Consider the following 24,057-nt stretch of genomic DNA (forward strand, 5'->3'; position numbering starts at 1 on the left):
CTCTCATCTTTGGCTTTGAAGCCCAACAGTTTAAACTAGGTTCTTGTTTCAGCTGCTTAATCCGCTTTCATAAATCGTGTTCAAGTGCTGGAATAATTTGCACATCATTTAAGAATATTTACTTTGAAACATTCACCTCAAGCCTTTTTTGTATATCCTTTCTCTCTAAAGATTTGTAGTATTTGTTTTGTTCTCTGAGGTATAAAAGACCTGGGTAAACTTTATTCCTGTTGTTTCAAGATTAGTGAAATAAAATGCATATTTATTCAACTGGGAGCGAAAGAAGCTTTAGTAAAGACGATCATACATATAACCCTGGGGAATGATATAATACAAAATGCCTGCCTTAAAATCTCTTTAGACTTGTTCAAAACTGTATTGAATGACTTAAGTTCAAAAAAAATAAAAAATAAAGGACCCACAAATGCATTCTTTATAAACGTTTTTATCTTTGTTGTGAAGGAGAGAGCTGTATATTTTTGTTAATAAAAATGAACTCAATATTGGTGAAATGTGCATAGCGAAACATATAAAGGGATGTAGCAGGCAGTCTTTGGGCCCACTAAACTAAAATATTCATCACTAACTGGCACTGCTTTTGTACAGTGTTGCAGGCTTAAATATATGTTAAAATTATTTAGTTACAGCTATACACTTAGTAGACATTCCATAGTGATTTTAAGCTTTCAGTATACTATGGGGGAGAGAGTCATGTATGCTGTTTAGTGCTCCTTGGAGTAAAGGTGGAATCTTAACGTAATATATAAACATAACAAAGTCCCATAGACACTGATGGTGTGGTTTGCCTGGTTAATAACGGTCACTATTTCTCTGATTCTAGCAACAGATTATTTGTTTATTTGTTTCATAAAAAGTGTATACTGTTCAATTGTAAAAAAAAACAACCCAAACAAACCTGAAAGCAGTTTACAAAAGATAAAATATTTAAATCCCGAAAAATTCACACCCCTACTTTGAAGCATAAAAATGTTAAAATGCTAAAGCAGAATAAAATGACCTCAACTTTGTATGAACGTTCTTAAAGTAAAGGTAAAGGTACCCCTGCCCGTACGGGCCAGTCTTGACAGACTCTAGGGTTGTGCGCTCATCTCACTCTAGAGGCCGGGGGCCAGCGCTGTCCGCAGACACTTCCAGGTCACATGGCCAGCGTGACAAGCTGCATCTGGCGAGCCAGCGCAGCACACGGAACGCCGTTTACCTTCCCGCTATAAAGCAGTACCTATTTATCTACTTGCACCCGAGGGTGCTTTCAAACTGCTAGGTTGGCAGGCGCTGGGACCGAACGACGGGAGCGCACCCCGCCGCAGGGATTCGAACCGCCGACCATGCGATCAGCAAGTCCTAGGCACTGAGGTTTTACCCACAGCGCCACCCGCCCAATGTTCTTAGCAGGTGCCAAAAAGAGTGCAGTGGTACCTTGGTTCTCAAATTTAATCCGTTCCAGGAGTCCGCTCGACTCCCGAAACGGTTCAAAAACCAAGTCATGGCTTCTGATTGGCTGCAGGAGCTTCCTGCACTCAATCAGAAGCCACAGAAGCCGCTTCAGATGTTCGGCTTTGAAAAATGTTCGCCAACCGGAACACTCACTTCCGGGTTTGTAGCGTGCGGGAGCCAAGCCGTTCCGCCGTACAGTGAAGGAGTCTGCTTGATCTCAATAGACAGGGAGTTCCAAAATGTCGGCGCTGCCACCCCAAACCATGGAGTTCTTACAATCCCACTGACCGGAAAGGTCGGTGCATGTGGAGTAAGGCAATTTCTAGGCAAACTGGTTCCAAGTTGTTCAGAGAACAACTTATACTACCACCAGTGCAGATTAGCTAGACAAGTTAAAAAACAGTGTTGAGAGACACACCACCTCTCACTGTTACACACCCTGCTGGCATGAATTCCCATATCCATTCTGAACAAGGGATGAACATAATGCTTAGAACCTGCGCTAAAACTGCTGAGGAAACAAGTCTACGAAGCTGAACTTCAACTCACTATAATTTCATTTATTCTACAAAATTCTAGTTCAGCCATGATATCAAGTTGAACAGAAAGCTGATGAAGTGTCACGTGCTTATTGTGGTCTTATATGCCCTTGCATGTGACTGCAGCCACTGCTGTCTTCTTTTATTGATCACCAGTGATGGCGCTCTTTGTTACCATTGTCATTTACATCACTTCTGATAGCCTGTTGCAATTATTGCAATGGGGGCTACCCAACAGGAGGCTTGTAGCCCACAGAACTGAATCTCAGTCGCATTATATTCTATCCTCCCACACCCTCTGGCTATTTATTAATAATCCAGATGCTAGCTTCCTGGTTGTTTGGAAGTAATATGATTTGGCGAGAGCAGGGGAAGCAAGAAAGGGTGGCAATATTTATTTTTATTTTTTATGTTATGAATGTCTATATTTCTCTAAATTTGGGAGCCTTCTAGTTCAGGATTTTTGATTCGGTGAAAGGATACTTAGTGGCTAGGCTTACCTCTCCCCCCCCCCCCCGACAGGGAAATAATGTCAGTGTTTAGACCTTCCAGGTTGGCGGTTGCATTTCATTTAAATTATGACCCTCCAATCCAAAACATTTAAAGAGGAGCTTAACGGATGGAAGCACATTACTGTCATTTGGACTGGGTGTATTAACGCTTTAAAAAATGAATGTGCTTCCTAGCATCTACTATTTGTTCCACCAGCTGCCTGCTGACGTGCCAGATAAACAGTTTAAGGAGAAGCATGTAAAAGCAGCCTATAGAGCGAAGACCACTTTGCAAACAAACAAACTTCCATATTCTGCCAGTCCCAAATATATATTTCATGTCTTCATATGCAGAAACACATACGAACCAGTGGAAGCACTCAAATTTGGGAAGTCATAAAAATGCTTATTGTCAGCAGTCAAAATGCAGCTTTCAAAAAGGATTCAAAACGATTATTAACCTGGAAAACTGGGCTGCATAAACAACCAAACCAAATGTACAAGTATGCATATGAAATGGTAAGAGGTAGCCCAAATGACTAAGCAAATGGTAACACCTTGGGAAATAATCTGTAGATGATGAAATGATTTGTAAACTCCCCATGAGCTTAGAACAAAATGCTGCGCCATAACCATAGGAGAGCATGCCAGTGATTGGAGGGAACTGTACTCCTGTGTCTAGCATTGCTGATGGCATAACGCAACTGCTGTATCCAACTTTTGCTTTTTCTCTTTAAGCAAGATGTAGTCTCATTGTTGTCTAGATGAGCGAGTGACTCAAAAGTGCCCAGGGGAGGCACCCCAAGGGGCATAAACAGCTCCTAGGCAATGGAAAACACCTTCAAAGTCAAGGGTTTTGTTTGTGTATTCTGACTGAACTGGAAGAGGGTGCTGACTTTCTCTCTGTTTCCCCAGTTTTAGAAGGCTGGAGCTTTTATGTAGTTGCTGGAGTCTCTACCCCTTAGTCTCGTGTGCCAATAGCTGGACATTTCAGCAGTGGCCCTGAATATTTTGCTTGGCTTGCTATGCCCTCTCCTCCTGTGTTCCTAGGGTAGATGACAGGGAGTCTGAGAGCTCCCTGGGAACCTGGACATTTCCAGGGCAAGGGTTCCCAGCTCTTTGAGATCATTGGCAGTGCAGAGATCTGCTTGCAGGGAAGAGTTTCAGATTTGGGGCAGACCGAAATCTAATCCACTTTCTAATCCACAGATGGGGAACTTGTGACCTCTAGATGTTGTCACTCCAGCTCACAGCATCTCCATCCATCAGGGTCAGTGGTAAGGAATGGTGAGAGTTGGAGCCCAACAGCATCTGAAGGTCTTCAGGTTCCCCATTCTGGTTCTAACCTCAGGTAATACAACACAAATGGTAGTACAGCTGCTTTTCCTCATCACAGTTCTTAGGTGTACATTCTCTCTCTCTCTCTCTCTCTCTCTCTCTCTCTCTCTCTCTCATGTTGTGTGACTTTCTTCTAGATGGAATAGAGACAACCTCTCACACAGCCTTTGGGAAGATAAAAACTCTCAGCAGGGCCATGTAACCTTGCTGTTTTGGTGTAACTGGAGGGTCTCCTTAACTTGATGGTCATATTTTGTGAAAGAGCAGTTTAAAAATATGAGGAAGTTAGCTATTAAATTTCTCAATTGACAGACATTCTGGGAAAAACAAAATGAATATCAGTATCAGGGAGGAGCAAGAAATTAGGCTACTGGAGTTCATAGAGAAAGAATGATCAACTCAGAGGAGGAATGTGATGTGGTGAGTAGAGGATGAACTATTACAGGAGTGTCTGGCGCCATTGCAAGTTTGACTTTAGCCTTGCTGTGGTTTGCCCTGAGAGAATATAATGACACGTTAGGTGTACAATAATGTTTCTCTGGTGTGACTTATGCATTGTGAATTGTTGGGGAATTGTAACAGGGTCAGATAAAACTATTTATTTTCTAGGACAGGTGCGACTTGTGTCCCCATGATGGGTTCACAGTAGGCAGAGTTGTTTAAACCTCTCTGCCTATCCCAGCACCATGTCTATTTCCCTTTTTTTTTTCTTGATGGGGTTGGGGATAGCAGAAAGATTTTCTGACCCTAATACAAACACGTTCATTTACTGGTATGCCTCTATGTCTTCCATCTCTATATTTAATCGTAACTCTCTAAAAACTTTCCGGAGTTGTACAAAAGTCAATTCATTGAAGTAAAACATATATTCATAGGTCTCTCTAAGTTTAAAATATAATGGGGCGCATGTGGATAGGTACATGGAGTTTAAGTCGTTTTTAGTAGCCACTGCCCTTATGGTCTGTTTAAAAATATTTTTCTGAGAATGTAGGGAAAGTTATTTGAGCTCGGCACTGAAAGGTCATATTTGCCCAAACTAGAAGGATTACTGTTATTAGCACCAGTTTTCCTATAACTTGATATTTCTGAATAGTTTTGATGAACTGCAAAAAGCATTTTTGGTTTGTTTTCTGTTGCCACCCTGAAACGTTTCTTTATTAGTGCCACTTTGTTTTGTACGATTCCTTGCAAATGAAGGAAAACAACTTTTCTGCTTGTATATGTTGATAATGTAATTTTGGTTACTGAGGACAAACAATATTGTACAAAAACAAGATTGGGTGCAGGCCTGGCCAGGACATGCTGACGTATGAGCAGATTTTATTTGCTGCCATTCTGGGATTCTGGTGCACCGGGGTTTACACCGGCATAATAGAGTTGGCCAGGATGCCAGAAGGTATACAATTTATGAGCTTTCTTCATTATCTGCACAGCAGGGGGTGTTCAGTCAACAGTGCAAAGGATGAGCTGAAGCATTCCCTGCTGGTTACCTGCTTTCAGCAATAGGGGTCGCTGTTTGGTAGTACCCAATTGGTTAGCTGTCCGATTCTAGAGCTCCCTATTGGTGGCTCTTAGGTAATTCACAAAATACAAAGTCCATTCATAAAACACAGTGTACATTCATAAAGCAGTAACATAAATCTCCATTGCTATATATTGGGTGTATATTTAAGTGGTTGAACATACAGGTTTATGGCCATGCTGTAGTGTAGTGCTTATGCGACTGTGAATAAAAGGTGGCTGGGCTCATTGTCTCAGGGTTTGGGGGGAAGAGGTGACAAAACTGATTTCCAACAAGTGCCTCCCTTTATTTCCATAACAAGTCCTTGAGTCTGTACTCTGAATGGTGACACCAGGTACCTAGAAGGTGCAGGGCTTGTCAGTCCAACCCCTGCACAGTCTCATCAGGGCTGACCTTAAGGCAATTAGAACAATTGGGCCAAATTGGGCCCAGCGGGCTGCTCCTAAGGGGGCCCCCGCACCAGGGCAATCTAGATGGATTTTATTTATATCTACAAAATTTTGCAGAATTTTGCTGTGAACTGGGGCCCTACAAAAAAAAAAAATCAAGTTGCGCCCCACTGCTTCAAATTGGGCCCCACTGGCTAGCCCTGAGTCTCATAATTGCTGGGCCTGAGTTGCCCTGCCCTCGCATGAAGTCTTGGGTTTGCAATTTTGGGAGTGGGGAGACTGCAGTGCTGGGGAGCGGGCAGACTGGCGAGGTCCCCTAGATTTAGTGGCCTGAGTTGTCCTGCCCTCATATGAAGTATTGGGTTTGCAATTCTGGGAGAGAGGAGACTGCGGCACTGAGGAGAGGGCAGGCTGGTGAGGTCCCCTAGATTTAGAGGCCCTAGGCTTCCGCCTACTTAGCCCTACAGTGGTACCTATGGTTACATACTTAATTCGTTCCGGAGGTCTGTTCTTAACCTGCAACTATACTTAACCTGAAGCACCACTTTAGCTAATGAGGCCTCCCGCTGCTGCCGCACCGCCGCCGCACGATTTCTGTTCTCATCCTGAAGCAAAGTTCTTAACCTGAAGCACTTTGGGTTAGCAGAGTCTGTAACCTGAAGCGTATGTAACCTGAAGCGAATGTAACCAGAGGTACCACTGTACATAAATCCAGCACTGCACATAATGGGTCCCAGGCTGGGGGTTTAGCGGAATCTGTCTTAGGAGACAAATAAATAAATAAAGGTGATTTGAAGGTGAATATACCTTGACATTTTCGTTTGGTCACTTACAGGGTTGTCAGATTTCTGGTAGATGTTGGTGATTGTGGAATTCAAGTTCTAAACTCCTTACAACAACACACACAACTTAAAACTGGGCCCCTGGACAGTGAAAAATAATGGCCTCTCTCTGTTTTTGCTTACTCATTTGGAACTTGGAAGGCTTCGATATCAAGGACTGATTGTATAATTGTGTTTGTGGCATTCTCTTTAACGCCCACACCCCTCCCCCTTAGATTTCATACATGTTTTGATGTTGTTTTCCCTTGAAAACACTGCTTGGACTTTGATGATTAACTGTGTACCATATGTACGTTGTCATCAGGTGCCGTTTCCTGATAATAGAGTTTTCTTGTGTGTGTGTGTGTGTGTGTGTGTGTGTGGTAGTAACTGTTCAATTTCTATTTGCAACAGAACTTTCCTTATATGTTAGACCTCTTGGGGGAGAAAGGTTTTTCTTTTTTTTCAAAGATAAGATAAGCTTTGGATAAGCATCTAAGGTTTTCAGCACTTTATCCTACTGAAATCCAAATAAAGTGCATTTCCGAAGTGTCGGAGGAGAGCCTTGGTCTCAGTTCTTTCTGTTTGAATAATGAAAAGAATTGATTGAGTCAATAGCTGAAGGTGCCACAAAACTCTTGCCCTGCTGGCCCCCATGTGAAGAAATGCAAATAAGTCAGATGAGCTTTTCTGTGGGTTCTGTCTGTCTTTTTTCCCCTCGCGCAGTAGCTGAAGAGATCTCCCCCCACCTTCTTTTAGCAAGAGAGGTGGTCTTCCTTTTGCCGCCATTGCCACAACTGCATGAAAGACAGGCATCTCTCTTATGAGAAAAGGAAAGTTCAGTTGGTCAGTGTGCCAACATAAAATGCTATGCTGAATAGACATGTAAGAGCCATTCAGTTCAAGAAAACAGGACATCCCCTAGTCATGTATGTGAACATGAATTGAATTGGGCTGCAACTTAATGCAGTTCAGATTGGAAAACTGGGCCGAAACTAACAAAATGAAATTCAGTAAGGACTAATGTAATGTTGGTGTGTGAGCATCTACTCTTGGGTTTAAATTTCTTTCTGCAGCAGACTTCTTGTTACGGAGAAGTTTTATTGCATCTTTTACTTCTTTACAGCAGCAGCAGCAGCATTCCAGCTATCTCTTAGTGAAATTCCCGTTACAGGAATAAGCACTATTTGGTTCTGTTTCTCAGAGTCTTTATTATTTACAAAACTTTACACTGGTCATTAATAAAGAAAAGAAAAGAAACAAATAAAGAAACATAATCATTTTCTCTTTTTAGCCATCCGGCCAGAGACCTAATGCTGACTCATTCACATACTTCTTTACACTGACCCAGACTTAGTTGATTGCATGCCCTAATAAGGACACCTGTTGCTGGGGAAATTTTCTGTTGCCTAGCAACTTGTTCAAGACCATTTACAAGTTTCTTCTAGAATATTCCAACATGTAACTTAGGCAGGAAGAACCGGCTTCACAAATATAAGGAGACAACTGGCTTTCCAGTAGGACATGTGAAGAAGTTTTCAGGTCTTAGTAGACTACAAGCTTTAACATGAGTCAACAGTGTGAGGCAGCACATCAACAGAAATATAGTGTCCAGATCAGGCATAGGCAAACTCGGCCCTCCAGGTGTTTTGGGACTACAATTCCCATCATCCCTGACCACTGGTCCTGTTAGCTGGGGATCATGGGAGTTGTAGTCCCCAAACATCTGGAGGGCTGAGTTTGCCTATGCCTGGTCCAGATTAAGGAAAGTTAATACTACACTGTATTCGGCCTTGGTCAAACTACACCTGGAGTACTGTGTCCAAGTCTGGGCATCACAATTTAAGAAGGATATTGACAAGCTGAAACTTGTGCAGAGGAGGTCAACCAAGATGATCAAGGGTCTGAAAACCAAGCCTTATAACGAACGGTTGAGGGAGTTGGGTATGGTTAACCTGGAAAGAAGGAGACTATGAGAAGATATGATAAAGGTAAAGGGACCCCTGACCATTAGGTCCAGTCGTGACCAATTCTGGGATTGCGACACTCATCTCGCCTTATTGGCCGAGGGAGCCGACGTACAGCTTCATGTGGCCACATGTGGTCATGTGGCCAGCATGACTAAGCCGATTCTGGCGAACCAGAGCAGCACACGGAAATGATGTTTACCTTCCCGCTGGAGCGGTGCCTATTTATCTACTTGCACTTTGACGTGCTTTCAAACTGCTAGGTTGGCAGGAGCAGGGACCGAGCAACGGGAGCTCACCCCATCACGGGGATTCAAACCGCCAACCTTCTGATCGGCATGTCCTAGACTCTGTGGTTTAACCCACAGCCATTTTCAAATATCTAAAGGGCTGTCACATGCAAGATGGAGCAAGCTTGTTTTCTCCTGTTTCAGAGGGTAGGACTCGAACCAATGGATTTAAATTACAAGAAAGGAGATTCCAATTAAACACCATAAATAACTTTCTGATGGTAAGAGCTCTATGACAATAGAACGGACTCCCTCAGAACATGCTGGACTCTCCTTCCTTGGAGGTTTTAAAGCAGAGGTTGGATGGCCACCATCATAGGTGCTTTAGTTGATCTTCCTGGGCCTGAAATGAAAAGCTACTCAGAAGAAGAAGATACATTATCATGGGCCAGGAGTTATCTTCGCCTGCTGAACTGCAGCCTGAAAAGGAGAAGGCAGAGTGACTCCACCTGCAGCTAATCAGCCTTCAAGGACACAGAGGATAAAGGACTGATGAGAACCAGCTGACTTCAGCCTTCTTAAGCAGAGCTTCCGGCAACACCCTTGCTCCCACTCACTGAGTAGCAAGAGGGGTTAGCTTCTGCTGGCCACCCTCCCGATGTCCCAGCATACATGTAAGCATGTGGTAAGCGGGGAGGGGGGGAGGTTTCCACCTGAAAAAGGCCCATGGTTATGCCAGAGCAGTTATTTGTGCATAGAACAGTTGTAGTAATATCTGTACTAGCTCTGAGACAGGGAGCTTTTTCTAATCTTAGCATTTGAGTCCCTTAGCATTTGAAGGAAATTGTTGAAGTTTGGGTTATCCTATGTACATGTGCTACTGCTTATGTGCAATCTCTCCTATGTGAGAGATTTTTTTCAGTAATGAATTCCTGAAATGTAATCCATTCTAATTAAACCCAAACCAAAATGAACATACCTTGAAAGAAAGAGTATATCTGGGACAGTAGTAGTCAGCAGTCACATACTTTAATTTATTCTTGCAGCAATGACAACCAGATCTGCAAAACAAAACAAAAAAATCAACAAAAAACCCCCCACTAAGTATTTCATGGAGAAAAGAGGTTTTTTTCTCCAAAAAATAAAATTCACCATAATTTTATTGAGCCTTTACTGCATAGCCACAAGACATAGAATAGCAATATTGAAAATTAAGTTGTTGTCATATTACTATAAAATGATTCAGCACATAATATCATTGTCCAATTCCCTCCCTTTACTTCCACAATTCTGCTAGGCAGCTGTGGGCACCTCTTGTACAGAAAGACCATACGGACACATTCAGAATGATTTAAGTTCAGCTGTATTGCAACCTTTGACTCTCTAACAATGTAGTTGTGCAATGACCAGGCCTTGGTCTTCAGAGTGTCCCCCAGCCAACCACAAACATGTTTCTCTCTTTGCTTTCTTTTTTAACTTGCTGCTGATATATTTGTGCAGTGATATGTGCCACACTGTCACTCTTCTCACATATTTCAGGGCTAATTAAGATAAATGCTGATTATGTGTCAGCATTGATTTGCGCGGACAACTAAGATTTGGCATCCTTTCCAGCACATAGAAGGCTTTTGCTGTATGAGGAAATGGCGTCTGATGTGTGTTCTCAGGTTAGAAGTTCACAGATCCATTGGGTGAAAATCATTTACAGTCAGTGGGTAGTCATAGTCAAGGGGGGACAAGGCAAAGCTCTCGGTCTGCCAAGGTTTTTCTCTTGGCACCTGCAACAAAATGTAGATTGTATTCCAACATTTCATACCATCTAGGCTCTGGTGATATCAGGCCAACTGAATGGTAGCTGGAATGGGACTTAAATAGACAAGATGGACACAGGTATTTTATATTCCCTCTTCTTTCCAAGGGGTTCTCAGCCCTAGAGCTTTTGAAAATGGAGGATTATTTATTTCATACTGGCCATGCCACAGAGTAGAACTTCCTAGTTGATCCATTTTTTGTTATTTTCCCCAAATAACTGCAATGGACTGCACTGTGGTTTTGTTGTTCTGTCATCAGTATGTATTTGAAAATACATTGGGGTGCACGCACTTGGTTTGTTTCCCCAATCAGTAATGAGTGTGGTGGGTAGAAAATGTTGATTAGATGTAGTGGCCAAGTGTCAGACTGAGGCAAATAGACAACTTGCAAGGCGGACTCAAGGAGGGCTCCAAGGACAGATCTGTAAGCAGTTGAACCTAGACAGAGAAACAAGTCAGGCCAGAGTCAGCAGTTATATAAGACAGGTGGAAATCCATTCACTCCTAAGATCACCGGATCATGCTAGGCTACAAAAGTTCTTACTCACCTGCCTTGGCTGCCAATATGTTTCCAGATCCTGGTTTTAACCTCTAAAGCCTGGCAAGGGTTGTTTCCCCAGAATTTGAAAGAACGATTCTTCCCATATGGAACTCTCTGGGCCACAGATCATCTCTGAAGGCTTTTTCATGGTGTCCTGCTTTTCCAAAACGCTGTTTCCAGAGAAGCCTGCCTGGCACCCACTTTAACATGTTTTCAGAAGTAGGAGAAGGCTTGGCTTTTCTTCCAAGTATTTTAACAATTTTACCATGTTCTATTAGCCAGTTCTTCTAATGTTGTTTGCACGGGTCACTTTAATTTCATGGTGATTGATTGTACATGAGGCGGGATAAGGAGGCTAATGCCAGGAAAAGTTGGCTGTAAAAGAGACTTTCTATGACAATGTGCTTGATCATTTTAATGCCATTCCTGGAAACCCCTTAGTCATAATGAGGCTATGCTGGAGTAAGCGCTTTGAGGTTTGTCGTGTTCTTTCTTTTTCTTTCTTTCTCTTTCTTTCTTTCTTTCAAAATAGCAAATTAACAACATTGTATTGTAGCAACTTCTTACACAAGAGGTGTGTGTGTTTCCTGAATCCTTTCTTTTCGGATGCATTACATGCTATAATTTTGGGCATCGTAATGAACTGATCAGCTCTGCTCTAATGTATTTCGGTTAGGAAAGCGGCAGTTGAAAGAAATTGTTTTTGCTATACACATGATGTGAAGCAATCAATAGTGCTTTAGTCTGACAAGCACTGTCAATATCCATTGTCACAGTTCAGAAAGTCATTAATGGATAGTTCTTCAAAAACCAATGCTCTCAACACACACCCAAAGTACTAAGAGAATGTCGTACTGGGCAGGAATTAATCACAGGTGGTAAGCCCATGGGGTTTAGGGTAAATGTTTTGTAAACTGCAAAATTAAAGTTCTTCAGAAAGAACAGAGACCATATTGAGGGAATATAGAAGATCATGCAGGGAGCTGTTGGTGGTGCTACAGAGTGACTTACCTTAGTTTATCGACATAATCGCTTGAAATTGTGGGCAAATCATTGTGCAGTATGTAGATGCTGATAAGTGAGCTGCTCCTAAGCAAGGACTACCTTGGCACACTTGAAGTAGTACAACTGCTTATCTAGGAGATTTGTGCTATGGATGCTGCCCAACGAAACATAAGCACTTTGAAGTCCCATTCATTTTAATGAGATATGTAAAGGTAAAGGGGCCCCTGACCATTAGGTCTAGTCGTGACCGACTCTGGGGTTGCGGCGCTCATCTCGCTTTATTGGCCGAGGGAGCCGGCATACAGCTTCTGGGCCATGTGGCCAGCATGACTAAGCCACTTCTGGTGAACCAGAGCAGTGCACGGAAATGCCGTTTACCTTCCTGCCAGAGTGGTACCTACTTATCTACTTGCACTTTGATGTGCTTTCAAACTGCTAGGTTGGCAGGAGCAGGGACCGAGCAACGGGAGCTCACCCCGTCGTGGGGATTCAAACTGCTGACCTTCTGATCAGCAAGTCCTAGGCTCTGTGGTTTAACCCACAGCGTCACCCGCATCCCAATGAGATATGTAAGTGGGCTCTATTTAGACCTAGGTCTGTATGCATTGTTGTTATATGTGCAGATATGTAAGTTTTACAAAGGAAAGCAATTAAACAACTGGGGTGGAATTCAACATTGTGCTGCTACAAACATTCCATCTGCTGCATACGCACATCAACTTTCCAGACAGAACAATCCCGCCCCACTGTTCTGGGGTTTCTTCCAGCCCCCAAGCCAATTTCAGGGGGCACAGGGGGAGGTGGGGAGAACCCTGTTGCACAAGCATAAGCCCTTTCACAAGGCTCCCACTGACTGGGTTTGTTAGGTGAATCCCGTCCACAGAGAACAGATAGCATTTTCTATAACATTTCCCTCATGCCATCAAGGTTGTAGCATCAGAAATGCTGTTTCTATTTCTCTTTATACAGTAAGGCTGAGTGCCCTGGAATTTTAGTATATCACTGCCAAGGGTTGTTCCCATTTGAACCCAGAAGGTCCAAAATAGAACACGAACAAAAGAGCCAGCCATTAATTTAACACTAATCTCTGTATTCTATGATATATCGTCCTAAGAATGCTACCACTAAAAATGTGAATTTTATTTTTTCGTAAGTGATGGATTATTGTCCCATGCTGCAAATGTTCCAGTAAAAGTGTCCTTTTATATGTCCTTTGTGATTACTAACTTGTAAAAGTATGTGTGGGGTCAGTTCAGTGCTGTGGGAAAATGGAACAGTCCTCTGTTCAAATCAGTAGTGAAATCAGAAGCAAAGTATGCTCTGATTAGCATAGGCATGTGTTTAAATGTTGCTCTCCTTAATTGGGTATGTTGTATTTATTTTAAAATGAAAAAATCTGGCACGTTTTTATCCCTAGAGAGCAGCAAAGTGAAAAAGAAAATGTTTTATTTTGATTCTTACTGACAAATTTGTAATATATAGCACAGTATCCCTGAATTCTCTTGTGAAGTAGGCTTTGTGAACTCGCCCTGGTTTGAGGACGGGGCATATTTTAAATGTATCATTTCATTTGTCCCCTCTTAACAAATGCTCTTTCTTTTCTTTTTAAAGAAGTCCAGTAATGCGTTTCTAATTTTGGTTCACAACCTGTTGTATCTTGGGCAGTTTACTTGCAGGGAAAATGAAATAGGACTTTATGCATTTGGAGCACAGTCTGTGCTAAGAGTGATTACAAAGCTTTCAGGAATGTTGTATGGTGCCCTGGATCTTGACTCCTAGATCTGCACAAAAGAAATATGTTCATATGTGCAGATGACACCCTTTTCTTTCTTCCTTGTCAACAAAGGTAGTGCAAGAAGCATACATACACCAAAATTGTACGTGGTGTCATGGTTTCCCCAAAGCATCATGCAAATTGTAGTTTGGTGGCATTTCCTTCTCTAGCCCTTCACAGAGCTATCATTTGCAGGGATCCTTGTGGAGAGGGGATAAAAATTAAACCACACACATACACATATGGTGATTTTTTATTTATTTTTTGTCTTTAAGCAAGCCATATCAAAATTTTGTTTACTGTTTATTCCTTCCAATCTAAAAGAGGTCATACCTAAGGGTGCACCATGGATGACGCATAACCTTGTTATCTCAGATTCCTTAGGGTTTACTGGTAACTCACAGCTTACGCTTAATTTACTTATGTGATTGTAGCTTTGTGGGGGTAAACCCAATCTCCATTTATTTGTTCCTACCCCCCACCTATGCAGAACTGCAATTGTGGGCTTACCTGGTTTTGGAAAAGTGGTGAGAGGGCTCTGGAAGCATCCCAGAGCCCTTGTGCTACCTTCCCCAAACCGAGGAAGCGCTCATTGGGCTTTGGGAAGGTGACACAAGGACTCCAGAGAGCTGCCAGAGCCCTAGTGCCTCTTTCACAAAGCTGGGCAAGCAGCCCTCCATCAGGCAGAGGGCCTGGTTCCAGGGGTTTCTGGCTTTATGGGATTTTTCTTATATGCACAATGTCCAGGAATGTAACCCCCACATAAGATGCAAGTTACCTGTATATTGAAGAGCTACATTGCTATGCTGAGAGTTGGGTTCCAAAGAATAGTAACATAGAATTGTGCAGTTGTAAGGGACCCTGAGGGTCAACCCCCTACAATGCAGAAATTTCAACTAAAGCACCCATGACATATAGCCATCCAACCTCTGCTTTAAAACTTTCCAATGAAGGAGAGTCCACCACCTTCCTAGGGAGTCCATTCAACTGTTGCACAACTCTTACTGTTACCAAGTTCTTTCTGGTATTTAGTTGGAATTTCATTCATTCTGACATTTCCTTGGAAGTCAGTCCCATTGAACATGGGACTTCTTTCTGAGTAAGCATGCATAGGATTTTGCTTCCATATGAAGTATTTCTTTTATGTACCAGTGCTTTGGATATATCATGTTTTTCCATATGTGGCACAGAGAATCAGACCTCTCCCAGTATTATCATATTGTCCAACCCACCATTTTATTTGCCTAGGAAATAATAAATAGCACACTTTAATTTGCAAGTGGAGAACCATATGTGCTAGAGATACAAATTTTTGGTATGCATTCAAAATTTACACAAGTATATTGATAGCTGTCCAATAACATGAACCATTACTAATATGACTCTCTCAATTCACAATGTTTATTCAAAATAATATTAATCAGCTTCTTTTTGGATCATCCCACATAGCAGACTGCTGGACAGAATATATAGTCAGTTTCCCCCAAAGATATCCAGCAAAGCTTTCTATGTTGGAACATAACATCCTGTTAATTTTTTTCTTTGATTTTTTTCTTTCAGTTTTCAGGCTGAATTACAGCACTTCTGATACAACTGACAAAAACCGAGTTAAAAGCAGACTAAAGAAGTTTATCACTCGAAGACCTTCACTGAAAACGTTGCAAGAAAAGGGGATCATTAAAGGTGCGTGTCCTCTTTATCTCTCTCTGTGTGTATGTGTTTGTGCACGCTTGCGCTCACATGAGTGTATAATTGTTGAGTATTCCTGTTTCATTGACCTGGTCACAGTTCTTAAAATAATTTATTTTGACTTACAGTGGTTTTCAAAGTATTGTTACAGTGCTTTTTAAAAAATGATACAAACTGGAGAGATGAGTACTAGGTTCAATGAAACCCCATTTCTCCTTCTCTCTCTCCCTCCACCCTTCAGTAGCTCTTGGGTCTCATGGGAAATGATAGGTATGCAAATATCTGCTGGTCTGTTCAATAGGCATCATACTGCATTTTTGTGTGTGTCAGAGGCCAGCTGGGGAGGGGGAATAAAGGAAGCAGGCTCCGTTGGACCACATGCTGAAACCTTCCTGTGTGACAGAATATGTCTGCATGTGTATTGGCCATGCCCTTAGGTTTTTTGGTTAGTCTTTCTAGCCAGTTATGTTGAAGAAAACCCAAACGTAAGTAGATTTCTTAAGTTTAACATGTGGAAGGGTTATGTTTCTATATATTATGCATACTTGAGGCATGCCACATTTTGCATAACAGAAAGAGGTCTGACCCCAAACTTTAGTATGTTTGTGGTGCCTGCTCTGAGAATTAAGTTGCTGAAATGCAGAACAAGGTAGCAAAAGAGACGCCTTTAGCACCATGGTTGCTTAGTGTGTGGAAATTGTTGGGATTCATATTACACATACGAGTTGACAGGAGTTCTCTGAGTGTCAAAGGTTTAATTTCTACCTACCAGAATGGTGTTTGCTGTGATGTAAACACAGTGGACATAAACTTAAAAGATACATTCACATGCATACACCTCTTTGTTCCCCAAGATGGCCTGAAAGGGGGTTGCCTACAGCCCCAACTATGTGATATAAGAACAGATGAAGAGCCTGCTGGATCCAGCATCCTGTTCTCACAGCAGCCAACCATTGGATATTTGGGGATATGGAGAAGTGGGATAATATCTGAGGGCTTGCCCAAATTCCACATGTTGATTTGGGTCTCTAAATACAATCTGTGCTTATTAAAACTGTGTGCACATTGTCTCTGTGTGCAAGATTAGCACTCTGCAAAAATGCTGGTTCAGATTGCAAGAAGAGAGAATATGTGTGTGTGGCTTGTATGTACGTAGGCTCAGTTCAGAGCTTTTGATCAACTAATGGAAATTGGTGGAGCCGATATGCTTTATTCCTCGATATTCCCATATGTATTCTGTGTATAATGCCTACCTGGCTCATGGGAATATATGGGACAATCCCTTAGCCTCATGAATTTTCCACCCCATACATGGTGGATCTCCTCAGCTGGGGCAGTTGCCTTTATAATTGGAATAATACTTCAGTAGAAAATGCTGTCCCTGCTACTGTTTTCATCTTGTGGACATGTTCAGATATTGTGAAAGGCTTATGGTATTTTATAAAGGTTGATTTTTATCTAATTCCCTCAATTTCTGTGTATAAAACTTGCCCAGCCACCAATGAATACATGTTAAAACCACAACTGCTCATGTAAATTAGGTAGTTAAAAGCTCTTTGGCACCAGCTGTGCACAGCCTTTATACACAGGATGTTCTGGTTGTATTCCAGCAATTTTGAACTAATGGAAGGGCTTCAACCAGTGCAAATGAGGGCAGCTCCACAGAGGGGAAATATGGAAGATCAAACAGTGTAAAGTTAGCAATTCATCAGCTTGCCTGCCTTTGTTACATTGAGGTTTTGTATAATGACTGCATTGGCCACTTGCACTAACAGAACACCACTGGATTCATGAGCACTGTGTTAATGCAATTATGAGTTCTCTCGCTTAAGTTTTATTCTTGTTCCTCCTGAATTATAGCATACCGGAGGCAAACTTAGGCCAATAGTACAAAAGCCAGTTTATAGTCGCCTTTCTAACCAACCCAGGTACAGTTTGTAAGAAGAGAGAATATGTATGTACAGTTTGTATGTGTGTAGCCTCTGTTCAGAGTTTCTAATCAACAAATGCAAATTGGGTTGGTTGTGGGATCAACAGATGCTATCCCATTTTCATCTCAGTTTAAGTGGAAAGGGTAGAATACTCCATAAACAATAGTTATTATAAGTGAAATATGATAAAAGGCTAAAAACCACATGATATATTCTAAAATCCAGACAAAATTTAAAGGCTACAACAATATTTTTCAAAATATGTTATGCCTTAGAACAGGGGTGTCCGATTTCCAAGAGACTACGATCTACTCCCACTATAAATAAACTGGCAGTGATCTACCCATTGGATTGACCAGAGTTGTTCAGCTTTTTGGGGGAGGATGAAAGTCGTACCTTGATTTTAGAACAGCTTAGTTCTTGAACATTTTGGCTCCTGTGATTGTTCTGGTTTGCAAACTATTTTTGGAAGCCAAACGTCCTACAGGGCTTCTGCGGCTTCTGATTGGCTGCAGGAGCTTTGGTTTTTGATTCTGTCCAACTTCCAAGGTATGACTGTATATTAAGTATACGAATTATATTACATTATTATATTTTCTGGGGTGGAAGCCTAGATATCCTGTTTCAGCCCCCCGCCCCCTTCCAAAAGTTCCTGGTAGCTTATCCATTGAACCCTCTAGTTTCGTGTGAAGACCCCCAAAACCACCCCCAAAATAAAGACACAGTAGACACAGAATTTAGTTTAAGGTTTTTGGCATTAATTTTGGCCACAACTTTATTGATTACAATGTGAGTGGTTGCTTAGACATTGGTTCCAGACTACCTGAGCCTGCACAGTGGCAGGAACAGGACTGACAATGGGCACCACCATTTGTCAGTAAGGGAAAGCATCCTGGGGGAGCGAGAAGCTGGCTTCGATCTCTCAGCTCACCCCAGATGCCCCCAGGGGCTCTGGCATGGCCCTAGCATCCTTTTTTTTAAAAAATATAATTTTTATTAACCGACCAATCAAATCAAATCAAATCACATCACATAAATTCCGAATTACAAAGCCGAATTTTAAATTTTTGTTGAGGGGACCCATATTTCAAGTTTTGAAGGGGGATTCCGATCATCTTCTTGCTACTGCGTTCATATCCAAATCAGTCCAGATAAGGTTCATAATTCTATCCAGTCTTATCTTGCTGTTTCCACATCTCATCTTGTTCGTACATTTTTTCTTTTTCCATTATGCTCTCTTCTGATAATCTCTTTAAGCAGATAAACACCAATTATATCCTGTGTGGATTTTTCCGTTCGACCAATCCTCATATCGTGATGGTTTCGCTCTTTCCATCATTAATCTCAGGGTCTGTCGTTCTTAAGTCCCACTGAGGAGTCTCACCCACAGTATAAAAACAGCTCTTTCCTCCTCCCAGACTCAAGTCCTCCGACAGAACTTACCAATATGGCGACGGTATTTTTAACTGCATCATTCCAGAGCTCTTAAACTTTCCACGCTTTTCTTCAAACATGCTTTGGTTAGAAACTTTATCTCCACACAGTCGTAAATCCACAGCTTAAGTCATTAAAGCGGCATTTCTGACTTGTGGGGGAGGGGGTTCTTGTTTAATCACATAGAGGAAAGAAAGAAAATTTTTTTCCCCTCCCCCATCCAGTCCCTTTGCCATACCAAGTCTTGGCTGTCTTCTCAAGATTGATTCTTGTTCTTCCGACTTGTCTTGTTTATCAGAGAACTCTTCAGTTAGCAGTCTTTACTCCCCCTCCTTCCTTGAAATATGTGCATTCGCTTCTTCCTAATTGTTCCTTTTGAAGTTCTTGCAGCTAGCGGCGCGGATCAGAGGCTGCGTCCAGGAGCGCCAAAATCCACAGGAGGGCATTCTGCCTAGTGCCCCCATCCCCTCAAATTTGGGGGTGGTATAGGGCACAGCAGGCAAGGGCAGCCCCCCCCCCACAATCCTGGGGGGGTAGGGAGGCTATTTACTCCCATCACAGCCTCCTAATTACCCCCTGTGGGTCGGAGAGATGTTATTGTCATCCATCTTCCGATGTGCCCCTAGTGGCCCCCCTGGCCCTAGCATCCCTGACAGGGTTCGGACAAAAGCAAGGCGAGCCCCTGGGTTCCTTAAAAGGAATTCCCTAGCAGCAGCAATGGAGGGGCAGACACAGCCAACCACTTCCCCTCCACAAAACATTGAACCAATGCCTAACCGCCAACCTTACAAAGTTGTGACGATTTGCTACACGGTAGGCAAAAACCAAGTGGCACTAGCCAATCAGCCAAATGGCAAAATTCCTACCGGGCCCCTGCTCCAAAACAGACGACTCCTAGACAGGCATAGCAAGGCCAAAGAACAGCCCTAAATATAAGGTGGGAGGGCAGGTGATCCTATGCACGTTGCAGGAAAGAGAAAGCTCCCAGTAATGTGCAGCAGCTTAAATAGCCCCTCGGTAGCCAATAGACAACCCAACAGGCCAAATTTCTGCCCCAGCAACCGAGAAGCAACCAGTGGGGTGCTGTGGCTATCCAAACGGTCCCGCCCTGTCAGTATTTCCATCCCTCCCATTGCAAGGATCACCAGATCATGTTTGTTTTACTTTCTGTCTGTGAGAAAGGAGCGGGCGGAAGCTACTCTTCCAGACCTCCGTCCCTAGTACTGTGTTATTTTTCATTGATCTGTCTAGAGACAGAATGGCAGTATGAGAGCTGTTTCTCTCGTGCATGTTTGTTATGTTCTTTTATTTGTTTAATCAGTAGAAATAAATTAGGAATGCTACAAAACCTCCACAGTTTTGCTTCCGTTACTCTGCTGCATTTGAGGTGCTCACATGAGCAAATGTGAGTCCATAGCACCAGGACCTATTCCTCGGGAACGCTGTGTTGCTGTTCCTGCATTCCTGAGATCGGAAGGTCAGTGAAGGTGCTCCCATCACCCAGCCCATGCAGGCACAGCTGAAGACGTGGGCTGAACATGGGTGCAGGGAGGCAGTTTAGGTGATCTCACTGCAACATGTGCACTCCATGATGGAGGACATGATTTACTAAGTCAGTCTGTAATTCAGTCACGCTCACCTGTGACCTGGCATGTATTACTCTGACTTGGGTGTGCCGGACCTTTCTGGATCCTCAGTACAGCACTAGGCCAGAATCTGGGGCAGTGCAAAATTGAGATGATCCAAAACAGGTAAGATCCATTTTGGGGTGCCAAATTTTGGCCCTGTACAGGATTCCGTACTACAAAAGATCCCCAAGATCTGCCCCTGTTGAGTGTGGGGACGCCATTGTCCATAGAGGTATCATTTTATGTACCAGAAAATATCTTGATCTTTAGAGGGGCTCAGAACGTTTGCACCAGGTGCAGAGCCAGAGAGATAAATTTGAGATGCTGCTGGTGTATCAACCCCCCTGCTGACCAAGCTAACTGAGGTGGTCTATATAGCATGGTTTGTTTCCCCTAATCTGAGGACATGTAGGAGCAGAAAACTAGCAAAATGTGCATGATTTGAGCAGCATACACCAGCACATTGTTCATCATAAACTATCATTTATTTTAAACTGCAGTTTAAAGTGAAATGCGAGCTGACCCCTTACGTCCTCTAACCTTCTAAACATATGAGCAACATTCATGCAGTCTGATCACCTGATGACCCAAATCCTGTGTTCCAAAGTGTTCTCAGACTGTTTGACAAATGATTTTCCTTACTTCAGGCCTGCAGAATCAGTGACCCACATGTGCATAGTGGTCCTCCAGTTGTTTTTGCTGCATGCCATGCAGCTGTAAAAAGAGGAGGATTTGCTGGCTGCCACACGAGGGACTTGGGGTGGGTGAATGATAAGTTATGCAGGCCTGCTACACATCACTGCAGTTTATTTTGTTGAATATTGAAGTAAGATAGTTGCGTCTTCTGCTCTAATTTATTGTCTTTCCATTTCTGGGTTTTTTCGTCTTTTTAGTTTAATAAAGTGTAGCTGATGAATCTCCTTTGGTATTACATAGGGATCAGATGTGATCCTTCCTAACAAATCCAGATTCATTAGCATAACTCAAATCCATCCTTTAATGTGTCTCTGAAGGAAGAGCAGATGTACATCTTTCTTTAGACAGGATTGCTTTAGACTGCTGATTTGCTAGCATAGAGGTGTCTTGTGTGTTCCATGCTCAAATCATATAGTATCATGCTCTGCCATACAGTTCTGGGGCCTTTTGTTAAGCGCATGGTTTTAATAGCAGAGGAATGTTGCAAGAAGAAAAAGCATGTTAGTTTTCTACCATGAAGTTTCATTAGGATTAGGTTCTGGCCATGCAAATGAGTTAAGATTCGTTAGCAGAGCTTAATTCCAGTCTCCAGTAAGTCTATGTGAAATGCTCATTTGATAAGGTTCCTTCATTGTCTTCAGTTGAGTTTATCCCTTAATCTGTTAAAATGTTATGAAAATGCAGTTGCAATGCTTACCCTGACAGAAAGCGCTTTTAAATGTTAATTTTTAAGGCTTGTATTAAAACATTTTTAAGTAGCAAAATAGAACGACACAGATTAAAAATAAAAGAGTTGGCCAAATTTCATGTCCTAGAAAGCATCTATTTAATTTTTTATAGGTGAATTAAATGGCTTGAGAAATTGTTTATTTCCACACTTTTTTCATTTTTTTGGTTTTGTTTTGTCTTCATTTTTTCATGGTAGGGCAGAAAAGTTTAGAATGGAGCATATTTGCATACCTTTTTTATTACAAGAGTTATTCTTCAAGGGAGATAGCATTCCTACTAACTATTTTTGCAAGGCATAAAACTTGAAGTGAGAGTTAAACATTTTGTAAAATGTCTGTCTGTTTATGTATTTGCCACATTTGTGCCCAAAGTACTCCGAATAGCATTAAAAACGCAAATCAAATCAAAGCTATTTAAAAGCAATCGTGCATTAACCACAGCAAACTATACATAAAAGCTGTGGCAAAGTTCTGTATGCAGAGCAACTCATCAGCTGTGTTCCTTGATGTTAGCCTTCTCACAACCTTGCCCCGCTCCACTCCTTGGGTTTACTCTTTGGCATCTGTGTCTCTTTCTCTGCCTCCCTCCTCAATCTCTCTCGCACAAAATTGATTCCCAGGGAGGTGATTCAAAGAGCAAGAGTGCAGCATCCAGGGGCTATATGAAATTAGGCCTGTGGTTGTACATTCCCCATCACTGCCCCAAATGCCATTAAATGCTGGCTGACAGACACACTTCAATGTTGTTGCCAGACACTTGGTTATGAATGGGGCATTTGGTAGTACTCCAGTGCTGGTCCGCTAGATACGAAGCTCCCCCTTCTCCCCTTTGGGTTGTTCACCATCACAGACACCAGTTCTTGCAACCATCTTCCCAGTGTTTATGGAAGCCTGAAACAGGTCACTTCATTCTGCTGCATGGCAATGCCAGTCCTGAAGATTTACCTGCCATTTGTGTATTGGACTTGAAGTTTGCAGTCATGAAACCTGAGGAGGACTCTGTTACACTCACTTGTCACTTGACTTGGGAGGAGCTACAGCATGACTTCTATGCTGCACCAATCTGAGGCTGTGGCACCTCTGCCATGCTCTAAGTGAGGGTGGTTCACCTACAGCTTCTCCTGCTCCACAACCTCATAGGAGCATGTGAAGAAGAAGAAGAAGAAGCAGCAGAAGAAGAAGAAGAAGAAGAAGAAGAAGCAGCAGAAGAAGAAGAAGAAGAAGAAGAAGAAGAAGCAGCAGAAGAAGAAGAAGAAGAAGAAGAAGAAGCAGCAGAAGCAGAAGCAGAAGAAGAAGAAGCAGCAGAAGCAGAAGAAGAAGAAGAAGCAGAAGAAGAAGAAGAAGAAGAAGAAGAAGAAGAAGAAGAAGAGGAGTTTGGATTTGATATCCCGCTTTATCACTACCAAAGGAGTCTCAAAGCGGCTAACAATCTCCTTTCCCTTCCTCCCCCACAACAAACACTCTGTGAGGTGAGTGGGGCTTGGAGACTTCAAAGAAGTGTGACTAGCCCAAGGTCACCCAGCAGCTGCATGTGGAGGAGCATGTGACTACAGAAAAGACTACTGGCCCTTCATGTGACTGCATGTGACTACTGCATGTGACTACAGAAAAGACTACTGGCCCTTCAAAGCAGCTCTCCCAGAGAGGTTGAACCACTGGAAGGTCCATCTTTGCCCACCTTTTTAAGACCTCAGATGACATAATATTTGCTGAGATAGCATCTTCCCAAACTCAGCTAGCAAGGCCCACTGATTTGCTTGGCCCTTGGGCCTGGGCAAGGCTTTGGTATTTGTCACCTCTTCTCATGAAAACCCCAAGCCTCAAACAGAATAGATAGCAACCCACATTTTTAAGGACATACTTTTATATTCCAGTTCTTTTGGCGCAGCTATCCCACCCACCCCCAGGAACGCTCCTGGAACAATATCACTTCCACAGAAATGTTCTTTGAGTACAGTATGAGATCCAATGACACTTGCTACAACTTAAAAAAGATGGTTAAGAAAGGGGTGGGGGGTGGGAAGAGATGGAACAATTTTCCCCATTGCCATTTCCTTTTTTTTTTTTT

At 42.5% G+C, this 24,057-nt stretch overlaps 1 protein-coding gene across 15 annotated transcripts in view; it reads left to right on the forward strand.

Annotated features, from left to right (window-relative positions):
* The window catches only part of ARHGAP15 (Rho GTPase activating protein 15), a 379,294-nt gene that overhangs the window by 201,989 nt on the left and 153,248 nt on the right, over positions 1-24,057 (forward strand). For all 15 annotated transcript variants that reach the window (XM_081008190.1, XM_081008185.1, XM_081008181.1 and 12 more), the window contains one exon: positions 15,444-15,566. In XM_081008190.1, coding sequence (XP_080864316.1) covers positions 15,444-15,566 — 123 coding nt within the window. The remainder of the gene's footprint in view (positions 1-15,443; positions 15,567-24,057) is intronic.

This window comes from Podarcis pityusensis, assembly GCF_964106645.2.
Source record: "Podarcis pityusensis genome assembly, chromosome: 1".
NCBI classification, from domain to species: domain Eukaryota; kingdom Metazoa; phylum Chordata; class Lepidosauria; order Squamata; family Lacertidae; genus Podarcis; species Podarcis pityusensis.